At 36.3% G+C, this 23,858-nt stretch overlaps 1 protein-coding gene across 1 annotated transcript; it reads right to left on the bottom strand.

The window, feature by feature from the left end:
- Window positions 1–519: 519 nt before the first annotated feature.
- On the bottom strand, window positions 520–1,624 carry LOC148123045 (uncharacterized). Its single transcript, XM_087902547.1, is given in 2 exon segments — window positions 520–680; window positions 682–1,624. Coding segments are annotated over 2 exon segments (945 nt in total). The 5' UTR covers window positions 1,543–1,624; the 3' UTR covers window positions 520–596.
- Between the last annotated feature and the right edge of the window lie 22,234 nt (window positions 1,625–23,858).

Raw genomic sequence — 23,858 nt, 5'->3', positions numbered from 1 at the left:
CAGTGTTCACACTTAAGATATTCTACTTTTAGAGAATAGACTATCAGAAAAAAATGCAATAAAAATTGGGCAAAATGTTTAACTGTTTTGTTGCAAAGACAAAAATTAAAAGACTTGAATTTTAAAACAAGCTAATATTTATTTAGGAATCACAGAAAAATAATGTTTATGTAGAGTATAATCTCATTTCATAAGCAACCATATGCCAAGAAATTAAGTGTGCATCAAAATCCGAACTAGTTTGACACTGGTTGTTTTTATCACACATTATCTTAACATACAGACAAGAAATGTTGTTGTTCAATTTACTCCTACTGGAAATATTTACCTATTCATAGCAATTAATTCTTGAGTAGCAAGTTTACAGTTTACAGTGATATATAAATTCTGTTTACAAGAAATGTTTGATGACAATAAAGTTCAAATCTGGATACAATGTTTCTAAATTCATAAGAACTGCATAGCTGTCTAAGTATTGGTTAAGATTTGAAAATTAATTGAAGGATGTGAGTCTGTGAAATAAGTTGGTTAATGCATGAATAGCTGTACAATGAATTAATGTGAGATATACTAAGAAGATTCATGAAATGTACCCATTACATGCATTTTGTGATGCTTTCTAAGACTTGAATTCGTGTGAAAGGACTTGCCACATTCTTTGCATTTGTAAGGTTTCTCACCAGTATGGAGTCTGTGATGACTCTGAAGACTTGAGGCCCGGGTAAAGGACTTGCCACATTCTTGACATCTGTAAGGTTTCTCACCAGTATGGGTTCTGTGATGCGTCTGAAGATTTGAGGCCCGGGTAAAGGACTTGCCACATTCTTGACATCTGTAAGGTTTCTCACCAGTATGGGTTCTGTGATGCTTCTGAAGATTTGAGGCCCTGGCAAAAGACTTGCCACATACTTGACATCTGTAAGGTTTCTCACCAGTATGGGTTCTTTGATGCGTCTGAAGATTTGAGGCCCGGGTAAAGGACTTGCCACATTCTTGACATCTATAAGGTTTCTCACCAGTATGAATTCTTTGATGATATAGAAGAGTTGAGACAGTGGAAAAGGATTTGACACATTGTTGACATCTGTAAGGTTTCTCACCTGTGTGAATTCTGTGATGAATATGAAGACTTGAGATCTGGGTAAAGGATTTTCCACATTCTTGACATCTATAAGGTTTCTGACCAGTGTGAATTCTGAGATGAGTTTGAAGATTTGAGGCCCAGGTAAAGGACTTGCCACATTCTTGACATCTGTAAGGTTTCTCACCAGTATGAATTCTGTTATGACTATGAAGAGTTGAAGGCCTGGTAAAGGACTTGCCACATTCTTGACATCTGTAAGGTTTCTCACCAGTATGGAGTCTGTGATGAGTGTGAAGAGTTGAGGCCCAGGTAAAGGACTTGCCACATTCTTGACACCTGTTAGGTTTTTCACCACTATGGATTCTCTGGTGAGCTTGAAAATTTGAATGACAAATAAATGACTTACCACAATCTTTACATTTGCATGCCTTCTCTTTGGAATTAATTCTCTTATGCATAGTGGGGCATGCATATCTGTTGAGGCATTTGCCACATTTTATATAATTGTTTTGTCTCTCTTCATTTTGATCTTTTGTATAATGCCTCCCTTGTTTCTGATCATGCTGAAAAAAAAAGGTGTGTTACAATCAAAATCATCCTTACAATTATCATGTATGTATTGACTCTTAGGAAAAACAGACGTCTTCTATGAACTTATATAATGAGAAAAGACATACTGTGAATTGATTTTTTGGGAATTTGTCCCTTTAAGGAGAGGATTCTGGAAATTATTCTTCTAAGAGTTGCCAGTAAAGACTTTAATAACATCATTAAATTTCTAACATTTCTCATGACTGAAAATTCTATGATTTATTTTCAGTCTCATTTGATTGAGAAAAGCTTCTCATGTTTATCTCATAAATAGCTTGTAACAAAATGTAATTTTGTTGGGAAAATTCTAGTGAATGTTTAAAAGAATACATGTCATTCAATGTTCAGGTTTTTCAATATTCTTTGTAGAAAAAAACATGTTTTAAAACTTATTTGTATTTTTGTACTGAAGAAACTGCTTCTGAAATTGTATGTGATCTATTGCGAACTCTTTCAAGAAAAGATAGAAATTATTGACCATTATTTCTAGTACCAATCAGGATGGCTGATGAATAGATACTATGTCAATCTTGACATAATCCGTTGTCTTTTTTTCTTCACCAAATATTGAAATCGTTCTTAAATGGAAGGTTTTAAAGTCACTACTTACAGCTATTCCTGATACCAAATTCTGGATACAATCTTGTCTAGTCTCCTGTGAAAACATGTCTTGTATTTGATAAGAATATAAAACTGGAAGAAAGAAAAATATTTAATATTCTGAATTAGTATATTTAGGTTAAACTTTTTCTTTCTTTAATTTATTTATTTTTATTTTAGCTTATTTTTTTAATATATTTATTAAAAATTTCCACTTCTTCACCACCTCCCTTTGCCCTTCCACTTCCCTCTTCCCCCTCACTCACCAGACCTAAGAGCAGTCAGGGTTCCCTGCCACATCTGAAGTACAAGGTCCTCCCCCCTCCATCATCTATGAAGATGAGCATCCAAACAAACCAAGCTCCCACAAAGCAAGTCCATGCAGTAGAATCAAAATCCAGTTTTATTGTACTTGGCTTCTCAGTCAGCCTTCATTGACAACCACATTTACAGAGTCCAGTTTGATAGCATGGTCCATCACTCCTAGTCTAGCTGGCCTTGGTGAGCTCCCATTAGATCAGTCCCACTGTCTCAGTGGGTAGACGCACCCCTCGTGGTCTTCACCAACCCCTGATCAGACAAAGGTCTGATTTCCAAAAGGTATAAAGAACTCAAGAAACTAGACACTAAAACTCTAATTAACCCAATTTAAAAACGGAGTACTGAACTGAACAGAGAATTCTCTACAGAAGAAATTCAAATGGCCAAAAGACACTTAAGGTCATGCTCAACCTCCTTAGCGATCAGGGAAATGCAAATCAAAACTACTTTGAAATACCATCTTACACCTGTCAGAATAGCTAAAATCAAAAATACCAATGATAGCCTATGCTGGAGAGGATGTAGACTGAGGGGAACACTCATCCATTGTTGGTGGGAATGCAAACTTGTGCAGCCACTTTGGAAATCAGTGTGGTGGTTGCTCAGGAAACTGGGAGTCAACCTACCTCAGGACCCAGCAATTCCACTTTTGGGAATATACCCAAGAGATGCCCAATCATACTACAAAAGCATTTGTTCAGCTATGTTTATAGCTGCACTATTTGTAATAGCCAGAACCTGGAATCAACCTAGGTGCCCCTCAATAGAAGAATGGCTAAAGAAGGTGTGGAACATATATACTTTAGAGTTTTACTCAGCAGTAAAATCAATGACATCTTTAATTTTGCATGCAATTGGATGGAAATAGGAAATGCTTTACTGAGAGAAAAACTTTTTCAGATATATAAGTGACACAATTTTATATATATGTAGACATATATGCAAGATGACATATTATATAGAATAAACTTCAAATGATTTATTCTAATGAAACAATCTTCTTGATGTAAATGGATAGATTATTTTTTGGAACATTCATTAAATACGCTAAAGAAATGGAAGGGTTGAATTTATGTTACCTAAGAGGTTCCAAACATTATTTTCAAACTAATAAATGAGATTATGGTGGTTTGAGTGAAATGACCCCATACAATCAGATATCTGAATATATAGCCTAATGTTGGTGGATTTTCATGGGTAGGATAAAAAGGTATCAACTTACTGGAAAATCTATGTCCATGGAGACTGACTTTGAGAATTTTAAAGCCTTCTAATAACAACAGTGAGCTATCTATTTCCTGTTGTGATTCTAGATGGAACCTCTCACTGCTGCTCTAGCCCCTTGCCAACTGCTATCTCTGATTCATCATCATGGGTATTTCTTCTATATGTTGCCTTTATCTTGGAATTTTATCACAGCAATAGATAAGTAAGTAAAACAAACACTATAACCCAAGTGCAAAAATATTACACTCGTAAAACTGCAGTATCTTAATGGATTTAACTAATCTCCAGAATCCCATGAAATGAATAAAGTGAGTAATATCATAAAATAAGACAGAATATTAATTAATAAGGAAAGAACAAATGATGAACTGGAAACATTTACTACTAACTGGACTACAGAGAATCATGTATACCCCAAGGAAAGATCCATAGAATAGCAAACATCAAGGAAATTCACTAGGACTGATCTTTTCTTTTTTATCAGAGATACATTTTCTCTTTTTCTTATACAGGAAATAGATGCATTCATAAAATATATTCTGACTATGACTTTTCATCCCTAAAATGCCCTGAGATCATCCCCATGTTTACTTATGTCTGAATTTACCCAATTTCAGTCACTTCTTCAAAAACAAATAGTCATCTAAAGAATAACAATAAAATAACATATTCAGAATCAAAGAAATCAGAGAGGATCAGAGAATAATGGGAAATAAATAAAAACCACAGTAAGTATTTGTAGAGAGAAAGACACACACAAAATTTCATAAAACAAAGCGAAACAAAACTCTAGAAGGTGTAATGTACATAAAGATTCTGTAAGGTCATAAATTAAAATAAATAACTTTCCAAACTAAACATTACAGGGGGAAAAGAATGTACAAAAATTCCATTGAGTTGTGTTGGTGATATACTTCATGTGCTGGTTATGGGGAATTCCTGTGTTACTTTTATCCACACTGAAACTCTTTTGGAGAAAACTATTTTTTCTTTGGGAACTTATGGTCTGTTGGAAATAGCTTAGATAAGACAGGATTAAATGCACTTATTTTTAAAGTGTATTTTTCTAGATTCTTTTACAAAATGAATGTAATAGATGAGTGGATTTAAGTTAGTATCTACAATTTGATTTTTTGATCAATATATCTGTTTTTCAGCCATACCAGTATTTTACAATACCTGATAGAATAAAAAAATATAGTATAATTTAAAACTCTGAATGGTATATTATTTATAGTTTTATTTTCCATGGTAGTTTAAGCTATTTTGAGGTTTTTTTTTGTTGTATCTATATGATGTTGAAAACTGTGTTTTTGAGATCTGAGAAGAATTGTGTTAGAATTTTGATAGTGTTTTCACTGAATCAGAATATTCCCCTATCAATTGACCAGTCTTTGATCATGTGTATCTTTCCATCTTCCAATATCTTTTTCAATTCATTTCTTCAATGTCTTAAAGTTTTTATAAAGGTCTTTCACTGTTTTAGTTCAAATTACCCCAATCTATTTTTTGAGGTTATTCTGAAAGACATCATTTTCCTGAATTCTATTTAGGTCTTTTCTCATTTGTATATAGGAGGGCTACCATTTTTTTGTTAGTTAATTTGGCACTCCTTATCCTTGTTGAAAGTGTTGCTCAGTTGGGCAAGTTTATTCAAAGAGTTCTTAGAGTATTTTATATATAAAAACATAGCATCTGCATATAACATTTTTTTGATTTGTTTCTTTGCTACTAATCACTTCTAGATCTTCTTCATTTGTGTTCTTATTCAAGCTAAGGTTTCAAGTACTGTATTGAATACATATAGAGAGATTGAATATACTTGCATTGTTTCCTTTTTTAGTGGAGTGGCTTCGAATTCTCTCCATTTAGTTTGATGTGGACTATATACTTTGTGTAAATTGCATCTTTTAAGTAGAGATATATTTCTTATATCCCTTATATCTCCAAGACTTATATCAAGAAGGGATGTTCCTGTTGTCAAAGGCTTTTCTGCATCTAGTAAGATGAACTTCTGAAATTTGACTTTAAGTTTGTACGAGTGGTAGTTTATGTTTATCGATTTTGAATTTTTCATCTATCCCTACATGTCTTGACTTAAAACCTATGGAAGACTATATTTTTGATATGTTCTTGGATGTAGGATGCAAATATTTTATTGAGGACTTTTGTATATATGTTCATAATAAAATTGGCATATATTTCACTTACATTTGGGTGTATACCTGGTTTAGGTGTCAAGGTAATTGTCTTCATGAAAAGAATTTCACAGTGCTCTGCTGTTTTTCTTTTGTAGAATAATTTGAGGAGTATTCATGCTTATTCAAAAAGCATTATTTAAAGATAGAAGGTACCACCTACTACCATTTTTCTACTTGGTACTAAAATTAGTTTTAATGTCCTATTGATTCACCCACAGACTGTTGTATCTCTATTCCTTCATTCCCAAATTCTCACAGAATTTGAAAATTAAAGGTGACTCACAGGTGGACATGGTACAAACAACAAGAAAATGTTTAATTTTAACTTGTATGTTCATAGCAAACTTATTCCATGGACTGTTCAGAGCTCATTCAGGACAGAATGATAATACATAACAAGGCAGGAAGTCATGAATGACGACTATAAGAAAATAGTGTTTTCTGTACAAAACATGACAGTTGCCCATATAAACTCAAGTAATTAGGATAGAATGTATCAGACCTGAGCAATTCCAAGCTAGATTAAAATACTTGGGTGACAGTACGAAGGGACCTGGACAATCATGCTTTGTTGAGATGATACTATCATCTTAAAGATGCTTGGAGAAAGGGAATAATGCTGAGTTTAAAAATGTGAAACTTCTGATTGTTCATCCATTTTGTAGGCCATAGTCAACACCCAGAATTTTATGGGAGTTTCAGATTGAACTCTCTGAATGTAAAAAAAGAAGAGGAAAAAAACTAAAGATGTCTGTGGGAATTAGAACATGGGAAGAGTGGAGAGTTGAATTTGGTCAATTGACACTGCATGGTATTCTTAACTGACTAATAAAAAGTATTAAAAGTAAAATATTGTGGATATACAAATTTGTTTCTCCAAACAAATTCCAATACAGATATTAGACACAAAGCAAAATAAGTGCACATACAACATTTATGTGGATATTAACAAATAAATTTTGATAGTCAGAAATTACTAGGTGACATTAGATTAGACCAATAACAAGTATGACCCTAAAAAGTCTTAATTTCTTAAGAATATTTTGCTGAAATAGAAAAAGTTACCTTTTAAGTTCTGTAGTATCTGACACAAAGAATGAACTCTACAATCTTCCCAAATGAATACAACTATAAAATTTATATTTCCTGATTTTATGTGAGACTACACAACAGTGAAAAATATGTAATTCTGTCATTAGAACAGAAAAATAGACATGAACATGTACAGAGCAATACTCCTTCCAACACTGTGGAACTTTTTCATGCTAATTTTCATTTCAATATTTTTCATTTCAAGGCCTGGTAGAGTTCATGGATATGGGCAAATCATTTTACTTCTGCTTTATACCATAGTTAAAGTTAATTATTCAAAGTGAATTTTTAGGTCCTTTTAATTTTAAAGATATTTGGAATAATCATTCATTGGTATGGGTAATCTGTCAATCATACTTTAAATATATGCTGATTGGCTGGGCAGGAAGTATAGGCAGGAAAACCACACAGATAGTAGAGGTGATACAATGAGAACAGGAGAATTCTGGGAAGGAGGAAGCTCCCACCACCACTCCTGCACAGATCACTGAAGAAGCAGGATGTAACCTGCCCAGTGGAGAAAGGTACTGAGCCGTGTGGGTACGTAGATAAGGATAATGGGCTAACATAAGTTATAAAAGCTAATAAGTAGCCTGACCTAGTGGGCCAATAAGTTTATAATCTTATGGAGTCCTGTGTGTGATTTTCTTTGGGACTTGTCAACTGTGGGGTAATGGAGGGGGACAGAAACCCCAACAAGCTGCCCTTCATGTCACAATTCAATGTGAATTTTTACATAATTTAAGGAAGAAATATTTGTGCATCTGTTACAGGGAAAGGGAGCCTTTTGTTTCGGCCACCCGGCTAGCTTATACCCGAAATAATCACACAGAAACTATATTAATTAAAACACTACTTGGCCATTACCTCTAGCCTCCTATTGACTAACTCTCACATTTTTATTTAACCCATTTTTATTAATCTGTGTTCATCACAAGGTCGTTGCTTACTGGGAAAGATTTAGCATATCTGAACTGGTGTCTCCATGGTGGCTCTCTCCTTTTGATTCTGCTTTTCTCCTCCCAGAATTCAGTTCTGTCTTCTCCACCTACGTAAGTTTTGCTCTATCAGGCCAAGCAGTTTTTTTTACTGATTCACAAATGAAAATATAAAGGACCTCCTACACCATGCATCCCATATCAGGGCAGAATTTCTCCATGCCCTATGTTTCCCACGTGTGCCAATACTTCATTCTGACTTACCATTTTCATTGCCTTCTTTCTCTCCTATGTTCACATTCCAGGGCTCTTTGCTTTGTTCAAGAAAGCTAATCAGGTCTGGTTTTGACACTGAAAGACCTGTATATAGGAAAAGAACTATGATCATAACTTGGGATGACAATAAAACACATGGATTTCTCCACCATAAACCATCATACTGATTATATAAGATGGCCTATAATTTAAAATTTCAAAATGATGTTCTAATTGTTACCTCCAAATATTTTAAAACACTCAAAACATTTTTGTTAATATATTATACCTTGAGTTTCTTTGTAAATTACTACAGGATCAAATGCAAACACATTATGAATCATTAAGATGCAAATCAATATATAATCTACAATGTGTCTGAAAAGTAAAATGTATTATGAAAATTTGAATGAGGAATGTCATCTCCAGGAGTCAGGAATATATTGACAAGATAAAGGTACACCAAACATTGTGTTCTACATAATGAACTCCAAGATTCTTATTAAATGGCAAATGAAAGTCAGGCAGACAGTTCAGACATAGATGTAAAACACACTTGAAAGAAACAATGATGATGAAGAAGGAATCAGGAATGAAAAAAGTCTCACCCACAGAGACCATGTTACTGTAGTTCTCCAACATGACTTCCCTGTACAAAGCCCTCTGTGAAAAGTTGAGGCAGTCCCACTCATCTGGAGAGAAATCAATTGCCACATCCTGGAATGTCAAGATTCCCTGTCAGGAAAGGAAAGAGTTTATCAAGTGCCCACATAAAAATTTCTTTACTTAGACGAAGGATAAAAGAGTTCATCACAAAACTTGGTGTGTTCTGGCTTAGCATTATTCTCAAAGATATACTCCAAAATACAGTCTATACTAACTATCTGTGTTCTGGAAATATTAAGCCAAGTAGGAAATGCTTCAGATCTATGGCCTAAAATAGGGTATGTGAATGGGAGCCAGATTATCTTCATGTGAAGTTCCAGATTTCACCCATGTTCTGAATTATCTATCCTCATGGCAAATTTTTCTTTAGAAACCACAGGTTGAAGAAACATGAGCTGTAAAGTTGCAACCATGCAAGCATACACTGCCATCACATAAAAATATGTCAAACATAAGATATGTAGCAAAGGCAGAATTTCGATATCCAAGAAAGAAGCAGGAATTCTTACTGCATATGATTCTAATGACATTAGTGGGTAGATCATGGAAGGGCTGACACCTCTGTGTGGCGAGCTACAAAGAAACTAACTTTTAAGTCCTGAATCAGTGCTGGGAACACAGCTGGGCATATTTATAAAGGACAAGTGAAGGATGTAGATTGTGTAGCAGATGCATGGCTTGGATCAGCTGACATCCAAAACTTACTCTCCCCTACAGGGTCCCATCACTGCTTCAAGAACACAAGATGAGAATGAACTAAAGTACAATAAGTTACTCAGAAAAATATCCAAAGAATCAATAAAAATACCAAAAAAATGTGACTAAACAATTCTGTGATCAGCTATCCCATAATTTTTTTCTAGATTAGATATAACATTACAAACAGCACGTTGCCCTTTATTAATTTTTTCTATATAAATCATCATGGAGAAGATAGGGAAAAAAGGACAAGTCACCAAGACTTGCCCTAATGGACAGAATAATTATATTATTCATCATACATTTCCCTGTGGTCTTTTTCATATTCTAATTCTTTTACATATTTATTATCACTTAACTACATCTTAACTATTTTCTATGTTTTTACTGTTTCATTGTTTAATTGTGCTTTATGATATTTTCTCTGTATGCTTCTGTAGTACACTATTTTCTTCCATTTTTTTCTAGTCACATCCTGGGCAGATGTGCTGCTGACTTGAAGATACCACAAATGCAAGCCCAGACTACTAAAACCAGCAAAGTTTTAAGTTACATTGACAAACAAGATAAACCACGTGAAAATAGATTTAAATAATACCTATCCACAAATTCAGCACTACACAAAGTACAAGAAGGAAAACTCTGACCAAACAAAGCTACCTGCACACGTACAAATACATGCAACAGATAACCTCCCACCAACAAAACCCAAAGAAGTAAAACACACACTTTCATCAAAAACTAACAAGAATTAACAAATACTGATCATTAAATTCTCTTAATATCAATGAATTCAATTTACCTATGGAAAGTCACAGGCTAAGAGAATGATTACGAAAGCATGATCCAGCCTACTTCTGTGAACAAGAAACATACTTCAACCTCAAAGACATATATTAACTCAGAGTAAATGGTTAGGAAAGATTTTCAATTAAATGGACCTAAGGAACAAAAGGGTGTAACTATTTTAATATCCAACAAACTAGACTTCAAACTAAAATCAATCAAAAGAGATGGAGAAAAACACCTTATACTCATAACAGGATAAATCCATCAAGGTGAAGTCTCGATCCTGAACATCTATGCCCCAAATACAAGAACACCCACATATGTAAAAGAAACATTACTAAAGATTAAATTGTAAATCAAACCTCACACTATTAATGGGGAACTTAAACACCCCATTCTCCCCAATGGACAGGTAAAGCAGACAAAACCTAAAAGAGAAACAAGAAGACTAACAGATTAATGAATCAAATGTAATTTACATATCTACAGATGATTTCGACCAAACACAGAAGAATATACCACCTTCTAAACATTTTACAGAACCTTCTATAAATTTATCACATACTTGGTAGCAATGCAAATCTCAACAGATACAAAAATATGGAGTAAGCACTTGGATCTTATTGGACTGTGGTTTAACATTAGAATTCAACAATAACAATAATTTCTGAAAACCCACTAACACATGGAAAATAAACAGTGCTCTACTGAACCACCCCTGGGTCTCAGGAAGCTATAAAGAAAGAAATCAAAGACTTCATAGAATTCAACAAGAATGAAGGCATAGTATACTAAAACCTATGAGACACTGTGAAAGCAGTGCTAAAGGATAGTTCATAGCATTAAGTGCCCACAGAAAAAATGTGAAGAAGCTCACACTAGTGACCTAACAGCCCACCTGAAAGCTCTAGAACAAAAAGAAGCAGACTCATGCAGGATGAGTGTAACAGGAAATAATCAAAATGAGGGCTGAAATCAACAAAATAGACACAAAACATTACAAAGAATCAATGAAACAAAGAGCTGGTTTTTGGAGAAAATCAACAATATAGACAAACCCCTATCCAAACTAATCAAAAGACAGAGATAGAATATCCAGATTAATAACATAAGAAATGAAAGGGAGGGTAAAACAAGAGAGAGTGGGGAAATCCAGAGAATCATTAGGCCATACTACAAAAGCCTATACTCCACAAAATTGGAAAAAGAAAAAGAAAGGGACAAATTTTAAAATAGATACTATATACCAAAATTAAATCAAGACCAGGTTGACAATTTTAATAGATATATAAACTGCAAGGACATAAAAGCTGTTATCACAAGCCTCTTAACCAAAAAATCCCAGAGTTGAATGGTTTCTGTGCAGAATTCTAGAAGAATTTCAAGAACAGCTAATAACTATACTCCTTATAGTGTTCAGCATAATAGAAACAGAAGGAACATTGTCCAATTCTTTTCCTAAGGCACCATTCCAAAACCACCCAAAATCACAACCAAGAAAGACAACTACAGACCAATCCCACCCATGAACATTGATCCAAAAATACTCAACAAATTACTGTGAACACCTTTAATTCCAGCACTCGGGAGGCAGAGGCAGATGAATCTCTCTGAGTCGAGACCATCCTTGTCTACAAGAGCTAGTTTCAGGACAGGCTCAAAAGCTACAGAGAGACCTTAACTTGAAACCCCCCACCAAAAAAACCCAAAAAACCAAACCAAAACAAAACAAAAAACAGCTAAACTGAACCCCAAACACATCAATTAAAAAAATCATCCACCACGATCAAGTCAGTTTCATCACAGGATACAGAGGTTGTTCAATGTACAAAAATCTATCAATGCAACCCACCACAAAATAAACTAAAAGATTATCATATGATTCTCTCTTCAGATGCTGAAAAAGCATTTGAATCCCCTTTATGATAAATGTCTTGGAGAGAACTGGGATACAAGGACCATATCTAACCAAATAAAAGCAATGCACGGTATGATGACAGCCAATATCAAATTAAATGGAGAGAGTGTCAAAGGGATTACACCAAAATTAGAAAAAAGACAAGGTTGTCCACTCCTTCCATACCTATTCAACATAGTTCTTAATGTTCTAGTTAGAGAGATAAGACAACAAAAGGAGATCAAGTGGATATAAATTGGACAGGAAGAAGTCAAACTTTTGCTATTTGCATATTATATGACAGTATACATACAAGATCCCCTAAACTCTACTAGGGAACTTCTACAGATGATTAAATTACCTTCAATAATATTGAAGGATCTAAGATCAACTAAAAATAATTAGCAACCTTTTGTATACAAATGCTAAAGAATCTGAGAAAGAAATCAGAGAAACATCACCCTTCTCAAAAGCCATAAATAACATAAAATATTTTGTGGGTAACACTAACCAATCAAGTGAAAGTCCTGTTCGATATGAACTTTAAATATTTGAAGAAAGAAATTGGAGAATAAACCAGAAAATGGAAAGATCTCCTATGCTCTTGCATAGGTAGGATCAACATAATAAAACTGGCAATACTACCAAAAGAAATCTATTGATTCAATGCAACCCTCATCAAAATTCCAAAAGAATCTTCACAATCCCTGAAAGAACAATAATCAACTTCAAATAAAAAAACAAAAACCATGGATAGCCATAACAATCCTGTACTATAAAGAACTTCTAGAGGTGTCAACATACCTGACATCCGGCTCTATTATAGAGTACAATAATAAAAGGGTCTTGTATTGGTATAAATCAGACTGTTTGATCAATGGAATAGAACTGCAGATCTGTATATTAATCCACACACCTACAAACATCTGATTTTTGACAAAGAAGCTTAAATTATACAATGGAAAAAAGAAAGCATCTTCAACAAACCATGCTGACATTACTGAATGTCAACATGTACAAGAATGAAAATAGATCCATATCTATCCTCAAGCACAAAACTCAAGTCCAAATGGTTTATAGACTCCATTATATCACTGAATCTGATAGAAGAGAATGTGGAAAGTATCTTTTAAAGCAAGGGCACCAGAGACCACTTCCAGAAGCGTAGACATGGAAAGCAAAAATAAATAAATGGGACCTCCTAAAACTGAGAAGCTTCTGTAAATCAAAAATCACAGTCAATAAGATAAAAAGGAAACCTACTAAATGGAAAAATATCTTCACCAACCCCATATCAGAAAGAAGACTGATTTCCAAAATATATACAGAACTCAAGTAATTAGACATAAAACTACTAAATAATCCATAGAAAATGGGGTACAGATCTAAACAGAGAATTTAAATTGAATAATCTCATATGGCCAAAAGACACTTAGGGGAATGTTCAACATCCTTAGCCACCAGAGAAATGCAAATCAAAATGACTCTGAGATACCACTTACACCTGTCAGTATTTCTAGATCTAAAACACCAACGAAAGCCTATGCTGTAGAGCATGCAAAGTAAGAGGAACAGTCCTCCGTTGCTGGAGGGAATGCAAACTTTACAACCACTCTGGAAATCAGTATGGAAATTTCACAGAAATTTGGGATTCAACCTACCTTAGAACCCAGCAATACCACTCTTGGGCATATGTACAAAGGATGCTCAATCATACTACATGGACATTTGCTCAACTATGTTCATTGAAGCACTATTTGTAATAGGCAGAACCTGGAAACAACTTAGGTGTCCTTCAAACAATGATTGGATAAAAAAAAATGTTGTACATTTACACAGTGTAGTCTACCTAGGAGTGAAAGACATTGGCATCTTAGAATTTGCATGCAAATGAATAAAGCTAGAAACACAGTCCTGATTGAGGTAACCCAGACCCAGAAATAAGAGCATGGTATGCATTCACTCATAAGTGGATTCTATATCTAACCAAATCCTATAGTCCATGATCCCAGAGAAGCCATCTAACAAAGAGAATCCTAAGAGAAACATATGTAGATCCCCCTGGTAAGGGGAAATAGAGTAGATCTCCTGAGAACATTGGAAGCATGTGGGTAGGAAGAGAAGAAAAGATAGAAGGGGAGGAGGAGGGGAAAAGGGAATGGTGGAAGGAAACTAGAGGTAACTGGATAGTTGAGACAGGAAAAAACAGAGACAGAGAACAAAGAAATATCTTAATTGCGGGGGCCTTTATGGGGCTAACAAGAAAACTGCCACTAAAGAAATTCCCAGGAATCCACTAGGATGACCCCATCGAAGGCCCTAAGCAATAGTGGAGATGGTTTCTGGACTGGTCTTCTCCTGTAGTCTGATTGATGATGATCTCAAGTGTGACCATAGAACCTTTGTACAGCAACTGATGGAAGGAAGCAGAGGCACAGATCCACAGCAGAGCACTGGGCTGATCTTCCAAAGTCCAGTTGAAGAGTGAGAAGAGTGAGAATATGAGCAAAGAGGTCAAGACCATGATGGGCATATCTGCTGAGACAGCGTGCCTAAGCTGAAAGCAGCTCACCTACCCTGGCCAGATAGGAAAGGAACCAGTAGAGGATCGAGTTAGGCCTTCTGAATGTGGGTGACATTGTATCGCTGGCGATGACTGGGGGGGGCACTGAAAGTTGGCCAGGGTTTATCCCTACTGCTTGTAAAAACTTTTGGAAACCCATTCTCTTAGAAGGGACACCTTTCTCATCCTAGAAGTTGTATGAAGGACTTGGTCCTTCCTCAGAGAAATATGTCTTACACTCTGTGAGAAGTTGATGGGGTGAGTGAGGGGGGTAACATGGAAGAAATAGGAAGAGGGGACCGAGGGGCAACTGGGATTGGTACATGAAATGAAAAAAGATAGTTTTATAACAAAAATTTAAAAATAGGAGGAAGCAAGTGTGTAAGGGCCAAAGATGATGGAGAATACCAATACCCCCACACCCTTCCCTACCACACAGTCCTCTATCTTAGCTGAATCGAAGGACATATGAACTAGCAGAAATAGAGGCAGTATACACAGGGCATGTCGTTATGCATATGATTTATTACTAGAAATGAAATAAGAAGTGGACACATGCACAGATCCCTAATCCAGAAACTATCTTTGATTCATAACCATTTTCAAATGAAAATTTAGGTTTTTCAAAGAATTGTCACTAGGATAAGAATTTACTCTCAAAAGTATGCTGCAAGGCAAGCCTCAAAAAAATTCCAAAAGAGAACTGGGCGGTGGTGGCACACACACTTTTAATCCCAGTACTAAGCAGGCAGAGGCAAGTGGATCTCTGTGAGTTTGAGGCTAGCCTGGTCTACAAGAGCTAGTTCCAGGACAGGCTCCAAAGCTACAGAGGAATCCTGTCTTGAACCCCCACCCCCAAATTTATCAGCAACTTGGACGTTCCTTGTCTCATAATGTCAAGTCAGAAATTTACATCATTTCTTTCCCTTATCTCTTATATTATATATACATTTTCTTGTCATATTTTCACACACACACACACACACACACACACACACACACACACACACATATATATTACAGATTCCAGTTGAGTGTTTTGGGGAATTTTGTTTCTTTTGACTTTTCTAGGGCTATTTGTCTTCTAATTGTTTTTTCTATTATTCTGTGGTAGTTATTTTCTATCGTACTATATCATAGTATATTTTTTGTCATTATTATTTCTTAGAATCCAGTTTTTTTATGATGAGAGAAAGAAAGGGGTGGGATCTGGATTGGAAAATGATGGGGAGGAATTGGTCATGGTAGAGTTGGCAAAAACACAACTAGGAAACTATTTAAGGAAAACTCTTTTTAATAGAAGGATATGTAAAAAACATATAAATAGACCCCTACTTTTTAAAAAGTATTCATATGAAAACAATCGTGTTCACTGGGGGAAATATGTGAAGATCCAGTGCTAGGTAGTTTCCAATGTAAGGAATCTAATGTAAATAATTAGGGAAAAGTTCATTTTCTGCAAAAGATGTGGTAGTTTATGTTCATCACTTGGCAATGCTTCAAAATAATTATTTCCGATAACATGAATCCAATATATCCTGGACTACATAATCAAACAGTGTATATGAAACCAGGAACAAAAAAAATGATCTCTGAAGTGGTAGATATATTTGCAGAGAACCAAATACAGGGGAATGAAATCAAAATCAATACATTAAGAAAAACTGATGACAGTTTTTCACACACAGAGTGACATCATTATTGCTGGGATAGTGATTGCCCAAGGAATAACACATGGAAACAGTAGTATGAGTACAACAGCATCAATTTTATGCCACACATATGCTATGTATGTCTGCCACCTTCCAGATTCTCAATGAATTCCATATATGTAGTTTTGTTTTCCAAAAGAATATGTCATTCATAAGTCTACTTTCTCATAACTGTAAAAGATATGCCAGACTACGCATTTCATGCGAATAAACATGCATCTCCATAAGCCAGTAAACCAAGGGAGCTCGGGCAGAAGCCATGCCATATATTTGCCTTTTCTGTCTTCATATGAGGGTGTGAGTTGGTCTCTGGAGGAATTAGGCATCAGGAAACTACAATATTCCTCTGTCACAATGGAATCCGCAATGATAAGCCTCATCAGTTCATTGAGGATCTATGTCGTGAAAAAATTGAGCAGGCAAGAACAAAACAAAACAGTGGGAATTTGACCCCATGTAAAGAGTATACATTTAAAAACTCAATCATAACTGTCATAATTTAGCACAGACAAGCAAATGTCAATAGAAATAAACTCCTTAGACAAGACTATGAGAAGCAGAGAAGATGTGCAACATAAATATTTCATCTTTGTAGAAGAAATTGAGCATAGCTGCTGTGCAGAGACATACTTACTATAGAACCATCCATCTCTTCTGAGCTTCTGATTCTGGATTCTCTCTAGAGGATTTGCTTTTTTAAAAAGTATCAGTAAATACCATTCACCTGCTACACGCACACTCACCATCTGCAGAGCCTCAAAAATCAGGAAGAATTTACGCCTGGCTTGGTTAAACAGATACTCCTGAAAACAAAAGAGATTAAAATTCTGAGTTTCTCCCTTGCTGAGTTCAAGTGGTCTGCTCAGCAATCAAGTTATCCAGTGAGATCATGGGCTGCACTGGCTTGTTGTATTCAACCAAGGCAAAGCAGCAGTGGGGAAAGGAAAGCTGAACTCAAATGGAGATCAAAATCTTATGAAGCTTATCATAACTTCTCCCCTGCTTTTACTGGCAAGGTTCACAAAGATGTCGGGGCTGCTAATTAGATTGACAAATAGAACCTGTGGAATGAAGCACAAGTAAAAGCAATTTTATTCCAACATGAAGTTATTTGTGATTTTGAAATTTTGAGAGAACTCTAAGTATTTTTGACTTCTCTCAATGGAAGCAGTAGATTTCAAAATGTTTCAACACTAGATATTGTTCATTAAGCATGTAGCATATTACCACAGTATGTTATGATACATTCTAATGGACTCATATGTTCTTATATGAAAAGCAAATACTGAGCTTTTTATTATTCCTATGAGAATGTTAGAAACCATCTTTTTACTTAAACATGAGTAACAAAGAGCTATGTATGAAGGATGTGGGGATAGGTAAAGAAGGACACCTCGTAAATAAGAATGGAACCTTTGAAGTTCGGTTTTCACTCTACTTATTTCACTGTCACAAGGAGACAATAGACTCCATTAGACCCTGATGTAGCACAGATAGACCATGTATATGCACAACACAAGCACATAATATGGTTTGAAAAAGTCCTGTTCCTTGTCCCTGATTTTTGCTGTCCTTTGCACAGAGAGTTTTTATTTGTTTGTCTCTCCTCCCTGACCATTTATTTTTTGTATTTATTTATTTTTTATTAAAAATTTCCACCTCCTCCCCGCCTCCCCCTCCCTCTCTAGTCCTAAGAGCTGTCAGGGTTCCCTGCCCTGTGGGAAGTCCAAGGTCCTCCCCCTCCATCCAGGTCTATAAAGGTGAGCATCCAAACAAACCAGGCTCCCACAAAGTCGGTCCATGCAGTAGAATCAAAACCCAGTGTCATTGTCCTTGGCTTCTCAGTCAGCCTTCATTGCCAGTCACATTCAGAGGGTCCAGTATGATCACATGCTCCATCACTCCCAGTTCAGTTGGCCTTGGTGAGCTCCCATTAGATTAGTCCCACCGTCTCAGTGGGTGGACGCATCCCTCGTGGTCCTGACTTCCTTGCTCATGTTCTCCCTCCTTCTACTCCTCATTTGGACCTTGGGAGCTCAGTCCAGTGCTCCAATGTGGGTCTCTTTCTCTATCTCCATCCTTTACCAGATGAAGGTTTGGTCTGAAAGGTTTTCCTCAGCACAGGGACAGGACTCTTGGAGGTCTAAGGACCCCACAGACAAAAGGGCGAACTCGAGGTGGAGGGGAGAGTTGTACTCTCTGAGCATTTAAAAATGCTTTACACTGATGCTGAATTATTTTGCCAAACACATATGATCTTTCTGACAATTTGGCAGTTTCTACTGTTTGGATAATTTAGTTATGTCTCCCACTGTAATAGGTGTAATGGATTTATTCATCAACTTTTGTCCCCAAATGTTTACTATTAACTTCTTCTCTTACTCATAAGCAACTGAATGTGTATAAACATGTGTTTCTAGTTGTTTGACACAGTAAATAGTTCGTTTCACTGTTTGTGATCTCAAGCCAATCTAACATGCACTATTAAAAGCAGTGAATGTTATTCACCCTTGAGAGGATGCTCATGAGAAAAAAATTCTGTAAGAATGCTAAAATTTAAAAAAAAATACTTAAATTAAACTTATTAAAATACAGTAAAAATCCTACATAATTTAAACACATTTTCTTCCATGTTATATGTTTTCAAGATAGTTATTTGAGAAATAATAATCATGTATTTGTGGAAAAAATCATTGTTTAATAAACTTTCCTAAAAAACAGTAATATAAGTTCTCTGAGGAAACACATATCAAATATTTAAAGGTGAGAATTGTTTTTACATGTTATATTTTTATTTATTTATTTATTATTAAGAATTTCCACTTCCTCCCCTCCTCCCAATACCATCCAACTCCCCCCACTTCATCTCCTCCTCCCTCTCCAGTCCTAAGAGCAGTCAGGGTTTCCTGCCTTGTGGGAAATCCAAGTTCCTCCCCTCTCCCTCCAGGTTCAGGAATGTGAGCATCCAAACAGACCAGGATCCCAAAAAGCCAGTCCATGAAGACGAAACAAGACCCAGTGCCATTGTCAATGGCTTCTCAGTCAGCCCCCATGTCAGCCACATTCAGAGAATTCGGTGTGATCACATGCTCATTCAGTCCCAGTCCAGCTGGCCTTGGTGAGCTCTCATTCAATCAGTCCCCTTGTATCAGTGGGTGAACGCACCCTTGGCGGTCCTGATTTCCTTTTTCATGTTCTCCCTCCGTCTGCTCTTCATTTGGACCTTGGGGGCCCAGTCCAGTCCTCCAATGTGGGTCTCCGTCACCATCTCCATCAATCGTCAGATGAAGGTTCCCTCTGGTTCTGCCTTCCTTGCTTACGTTCTCCCTCCCTCTGCTTCTCATTTGAACCTAGGGAGTTAAGTCCAGTGTTCCAATATGTGTCTCTGTCTCTATCTCCATCCATCGCCAGATGAAGGTTCTGTGGTGACATGCAAAATATTCATCAGTATGGTTATGGGCCAAGGCCAGTTCAGGCACCCTCGCCTCTACTGCCCAGGGAACAATCTGGGGACCTCTCCTTGAGCCTGGGAACCCATCCAGAATCAAGTCTCTTGCAAACACTAAAAGGGCTCCCTTATTTGAGATATAAAGTTCCCTGCTGCCATAACCATCCTTCCTCCCTCCCCCACTCCCAATCCCCCAAGCCATCCCCAATCCTACCCCTCTCTGCTCTCCCTAACCATCTCCCCTTACTTCCACACCTCCACTCCCCGTGCACCCAGTTTGCCTGGCAATCTCGTCAACTTCTAATATCCAGGAGGATAACTATATCATTTTCTTCAGGTTCACCTTCTTATATAGCTTCTCTAGGATCACGAATTATAGACTCAAAGACCTTTAACTATGACTAGAATCCACTTGTGAGTGAGTATATACCATATTGCTCTTTTTGGTTCTGGGTTACCTCACTCAGTAAAGTGTTTCCTATTTCCATCCATTTGCATGTAAAATTCAAGATGTCATTGTTTTTTAACGCTGAGTAATACTCTAATGTGTATATGTTCCACACCTTTTTTAACCATTCTTCTATTGAAGGGCACCTAGGTTGTTTCCATGTTCTGGCTATTACAAATAGTGCAGCTATGAACATAGTTGAACAAATGCTTTTGTAGTATGATAGGGCATCTCTTGGGTATATTCCCAAGAGTGGAATTGCTGGGTCCTGAGGTAGGTTGACTCCCAGTTTCCTGAGAAACCGCCACACTGATTTTCACAGTGGCTGCACAAGTTTGCATTCCCACCAACAATGGATGAGTGTTACCCTCACTCCACATCCTCTCCAGCATAGGCTATCGTTGGTGTTTTTGAGTTTTGCTATTTTGACAGGTGTAAGATGGCATCTCAAAGTGGTTTTGATTTGCGTTTCCCTGATCGCTAAGGAGGTTGAGCATGACCTTAAGTGTCTTTTGGCCATTCGAACTTCATCTGTTGTGAATTCTCCGTTCAGTTCAGTACCCCATTTTTAAATTGGGTTAATTAGAGTTTTAGTGTCTAGTTTCTTGAGTTCATTGTATAATTTGGAGTTCAGATCTTTGTCTGATGAGGGGTTGGTGAAGATCTTCTCCCAGTCGGAAGGTAGCCTTTTTGTCTTCCTGACAGTGTCCTTTGCTTTACAGAAGCTTCTCAGTTTCAGTAGGTGCCATTTATTCATTGTTTCTCTTATTGTCTGTACTCCTGGGGTTCTGCTTAGGAAGTGGTCTCCTGTGCCTATAGCTTCTAGACTACTTCCCACTTTCTCTTCATTCAGGTTCAAAGTGGTCGGATTAATGTTGATGTCTTTAATCCATTTGGACCTGAGTTTTGTGCATGGTGATAGATATGGATCTACTTTCATTCTTCTACAGGTTGACATCCAGTTATGCCAGCACCATTTGTTAAAGATGCTTTCCTTCTTCCATTGTAAACCTTTAGCTCCCTTGTCGAAAATCTAGTGTTCATATGTTTGTGGGTTATTATCTGGGTCTTCTATTTGATTCCATAGGTCGACTTCTCTGTTCTTATGCCAATACCAAGCTGTTTTCAATACTGTAGCTCTGTAATAGAGTTTGAAGTCAGGGATGGTAATGCCTCCACAAGTTCCTTTATTGTATAAGATTGTTTTGGCTATCCTGGTTTTTTTTCCATATAAAGTTGATTATTGTTCTCTCAAGGTCTGTGAAGAATTTTGAACGGATTTTGATGGGGATTGCAATGAATCTATAGATTGCTATTGGTAGAATTGCCATTTTTACTATGTTGATTCTCCCAATCCAAGAGCAAGGGAGGTCTTTCCATTTTCTGGTATCCTCCTCAATTTCTTTCTTCAAGGACTTAAAGTTCTTGACAAATAGGTCATTCACTTCCTTGGTTAGAGTTACCCCAAGATATTTTATGCTATTTGTGGCTATCATGAAAGGTGATGTTTCTCTGATTTCCCTCTCTGCTTCTTTATCCTTTGTGTATAGGAGGGCAACTGATTTTTTGGAGTTGATCTTGTATTCTGCCACATTACTAAAGGTGTTTATCAACTGTAGGATTTCTTTGGTAGAGTTTTTGGGGTCGCTTACGTACACTATCATATCGTCTGCAATTAACGAAATTTAACTTCATCCTTTCCAATTCGAATCCCCTTGATCCCCTTATGTTTTCTTATTGCTATTGCTAAAATTTCGAGCACTATATTGAAGAGGTATGGAGAGAGTGGACAGCCTTGTCGTGTTCCTGATTTTAGTGGAATGGCTTTGAGTTTCTCTCTGTTCAATTTGATGCTAGCTTTCGGCTTACTATATATTACTTTTATTATATTTAGGTATAATCCTCATATACCCAATCTCTCCAACACCTTTATCATAAAGGGGTGTTGAATTTTGTCAAATGCTTTTTCAGCATCCAATGAAATGATCATATGGTTTTTTTCTTTCAGTTTATTTATATGATGGATTACATTGATAGATTTGCATATGTTGAACCAGCCCTGCATCTCTGGGATGAAGCCCACTTGATCATAATGAATAATTTTCTAATGTATTCTTGGAGTCGGTTTGCCAGTATTTTATTATTTTAGCATCAATGTTGATGAGTGAGATTGGCCTGTAATTCTCTTTCTTGGTTGTGTCTTTGTGTTGTTTTGGTATCAGGCTAACTGTAGCTTCATAAAAAGAGTTTGGCAATGATTCTTCTGTTTCTCTATTGTGAAATACATTACGGAGTATAGGTATTAGCTCTTCCTGAAATTTCTGGTAGAATTCTGCATTGAAACCATCTGGTCCTGGGCTTTTTTTGGTGGGGAGGTTTTTGATAAGAGCCTCTAATTCTTCATGACTAACAGGTCTATTTAGATTGTTCACTTGGTCTTGATTTAACTTTGGTAAATGGTATTTATCTAAAAACCAATTCATTTCTTGTACATTTTCCAACTTTGTGGCATATAAACTCTCGTAGTAAGATCTAATGATTCTCTGAATTTCCTCTGTGTCTGTTGTTATGTCTCCCTTTTCTATTCTGATCTTATTAATTTGAGTGTTCTCTCTCTGCCGTTTGATTAGTTTGGCTAGGGGTTTGTCAATCTTGTTGATTGTCTCCAAGAACCAACTTTTTGTTTCGTTGATTTTTTGAATTGTTTTCTGTTTTTCTATTTTGTTGATTTCAGCCCTCTGTTTGATTATTTCCAATCTTCTACTCCTCCTGGGAGAGTCTGATTTTTTTTCCAGAGCTTTTAGGTATGCTGTTAAGTCTCCAATATATGCTTTCTCCATTTTCTTTAATTGGACACTTAGCGCTATGAACTTTCCTCTTAGAACTGCTTTCATTGTGTCCCATAGGTTGTGCCTTTATTTTCATTAAATTCAAGGAAGACTTTAATTTCTTTCTTTATTTCTTCCTTGACCCAGGGATGACTCAGTAGTTGACTGTTCAACTTCCACGTGTTTGTAGGCTTTCTGGTATTCAAATTGTTATTGAATTCTAACTTTATTCCGTGGTGATCCGACAAGACACAGGTGATTACTAATATCTTTTGGATCTGTGTAAGTTTGCTTTGTTACCGAGTATGTGGTCAATTTTCGAGAAGGTTCCATGAGCTGCAGAGAAGAAGGTATATTCTTTCCTTTTTGGGTAGAATGTTCTATAGATATCTGTTAAGTCCATTTGATTCATTACCTCTAGCAATTCTCTTATTTCTCTGTTGAGTTTCTGTTTGACTGATCTGTCCATTGGTGAGAGAGGTGTGTTGAAGTCTCCTAC

Source organism: Myodes glareolus, chromosome 2, assembly GCF_982192425.1.
Source record: "Myodes glareolus chromosome 2, mMyoGla1.1, whole genome shotgun sequence".
Classification (NCBI taxonomy): domain Eukaryota; kingdom Metazoa; phylum Chordata; class Mammalia; order Rodentia; family Cricetidae; genus Myodes; species Myodes glareolus.
Note: the sequence above shows the minus strand (reverse complement) of the source record. Positions and strands in the feature narration are given on the sequence as shown.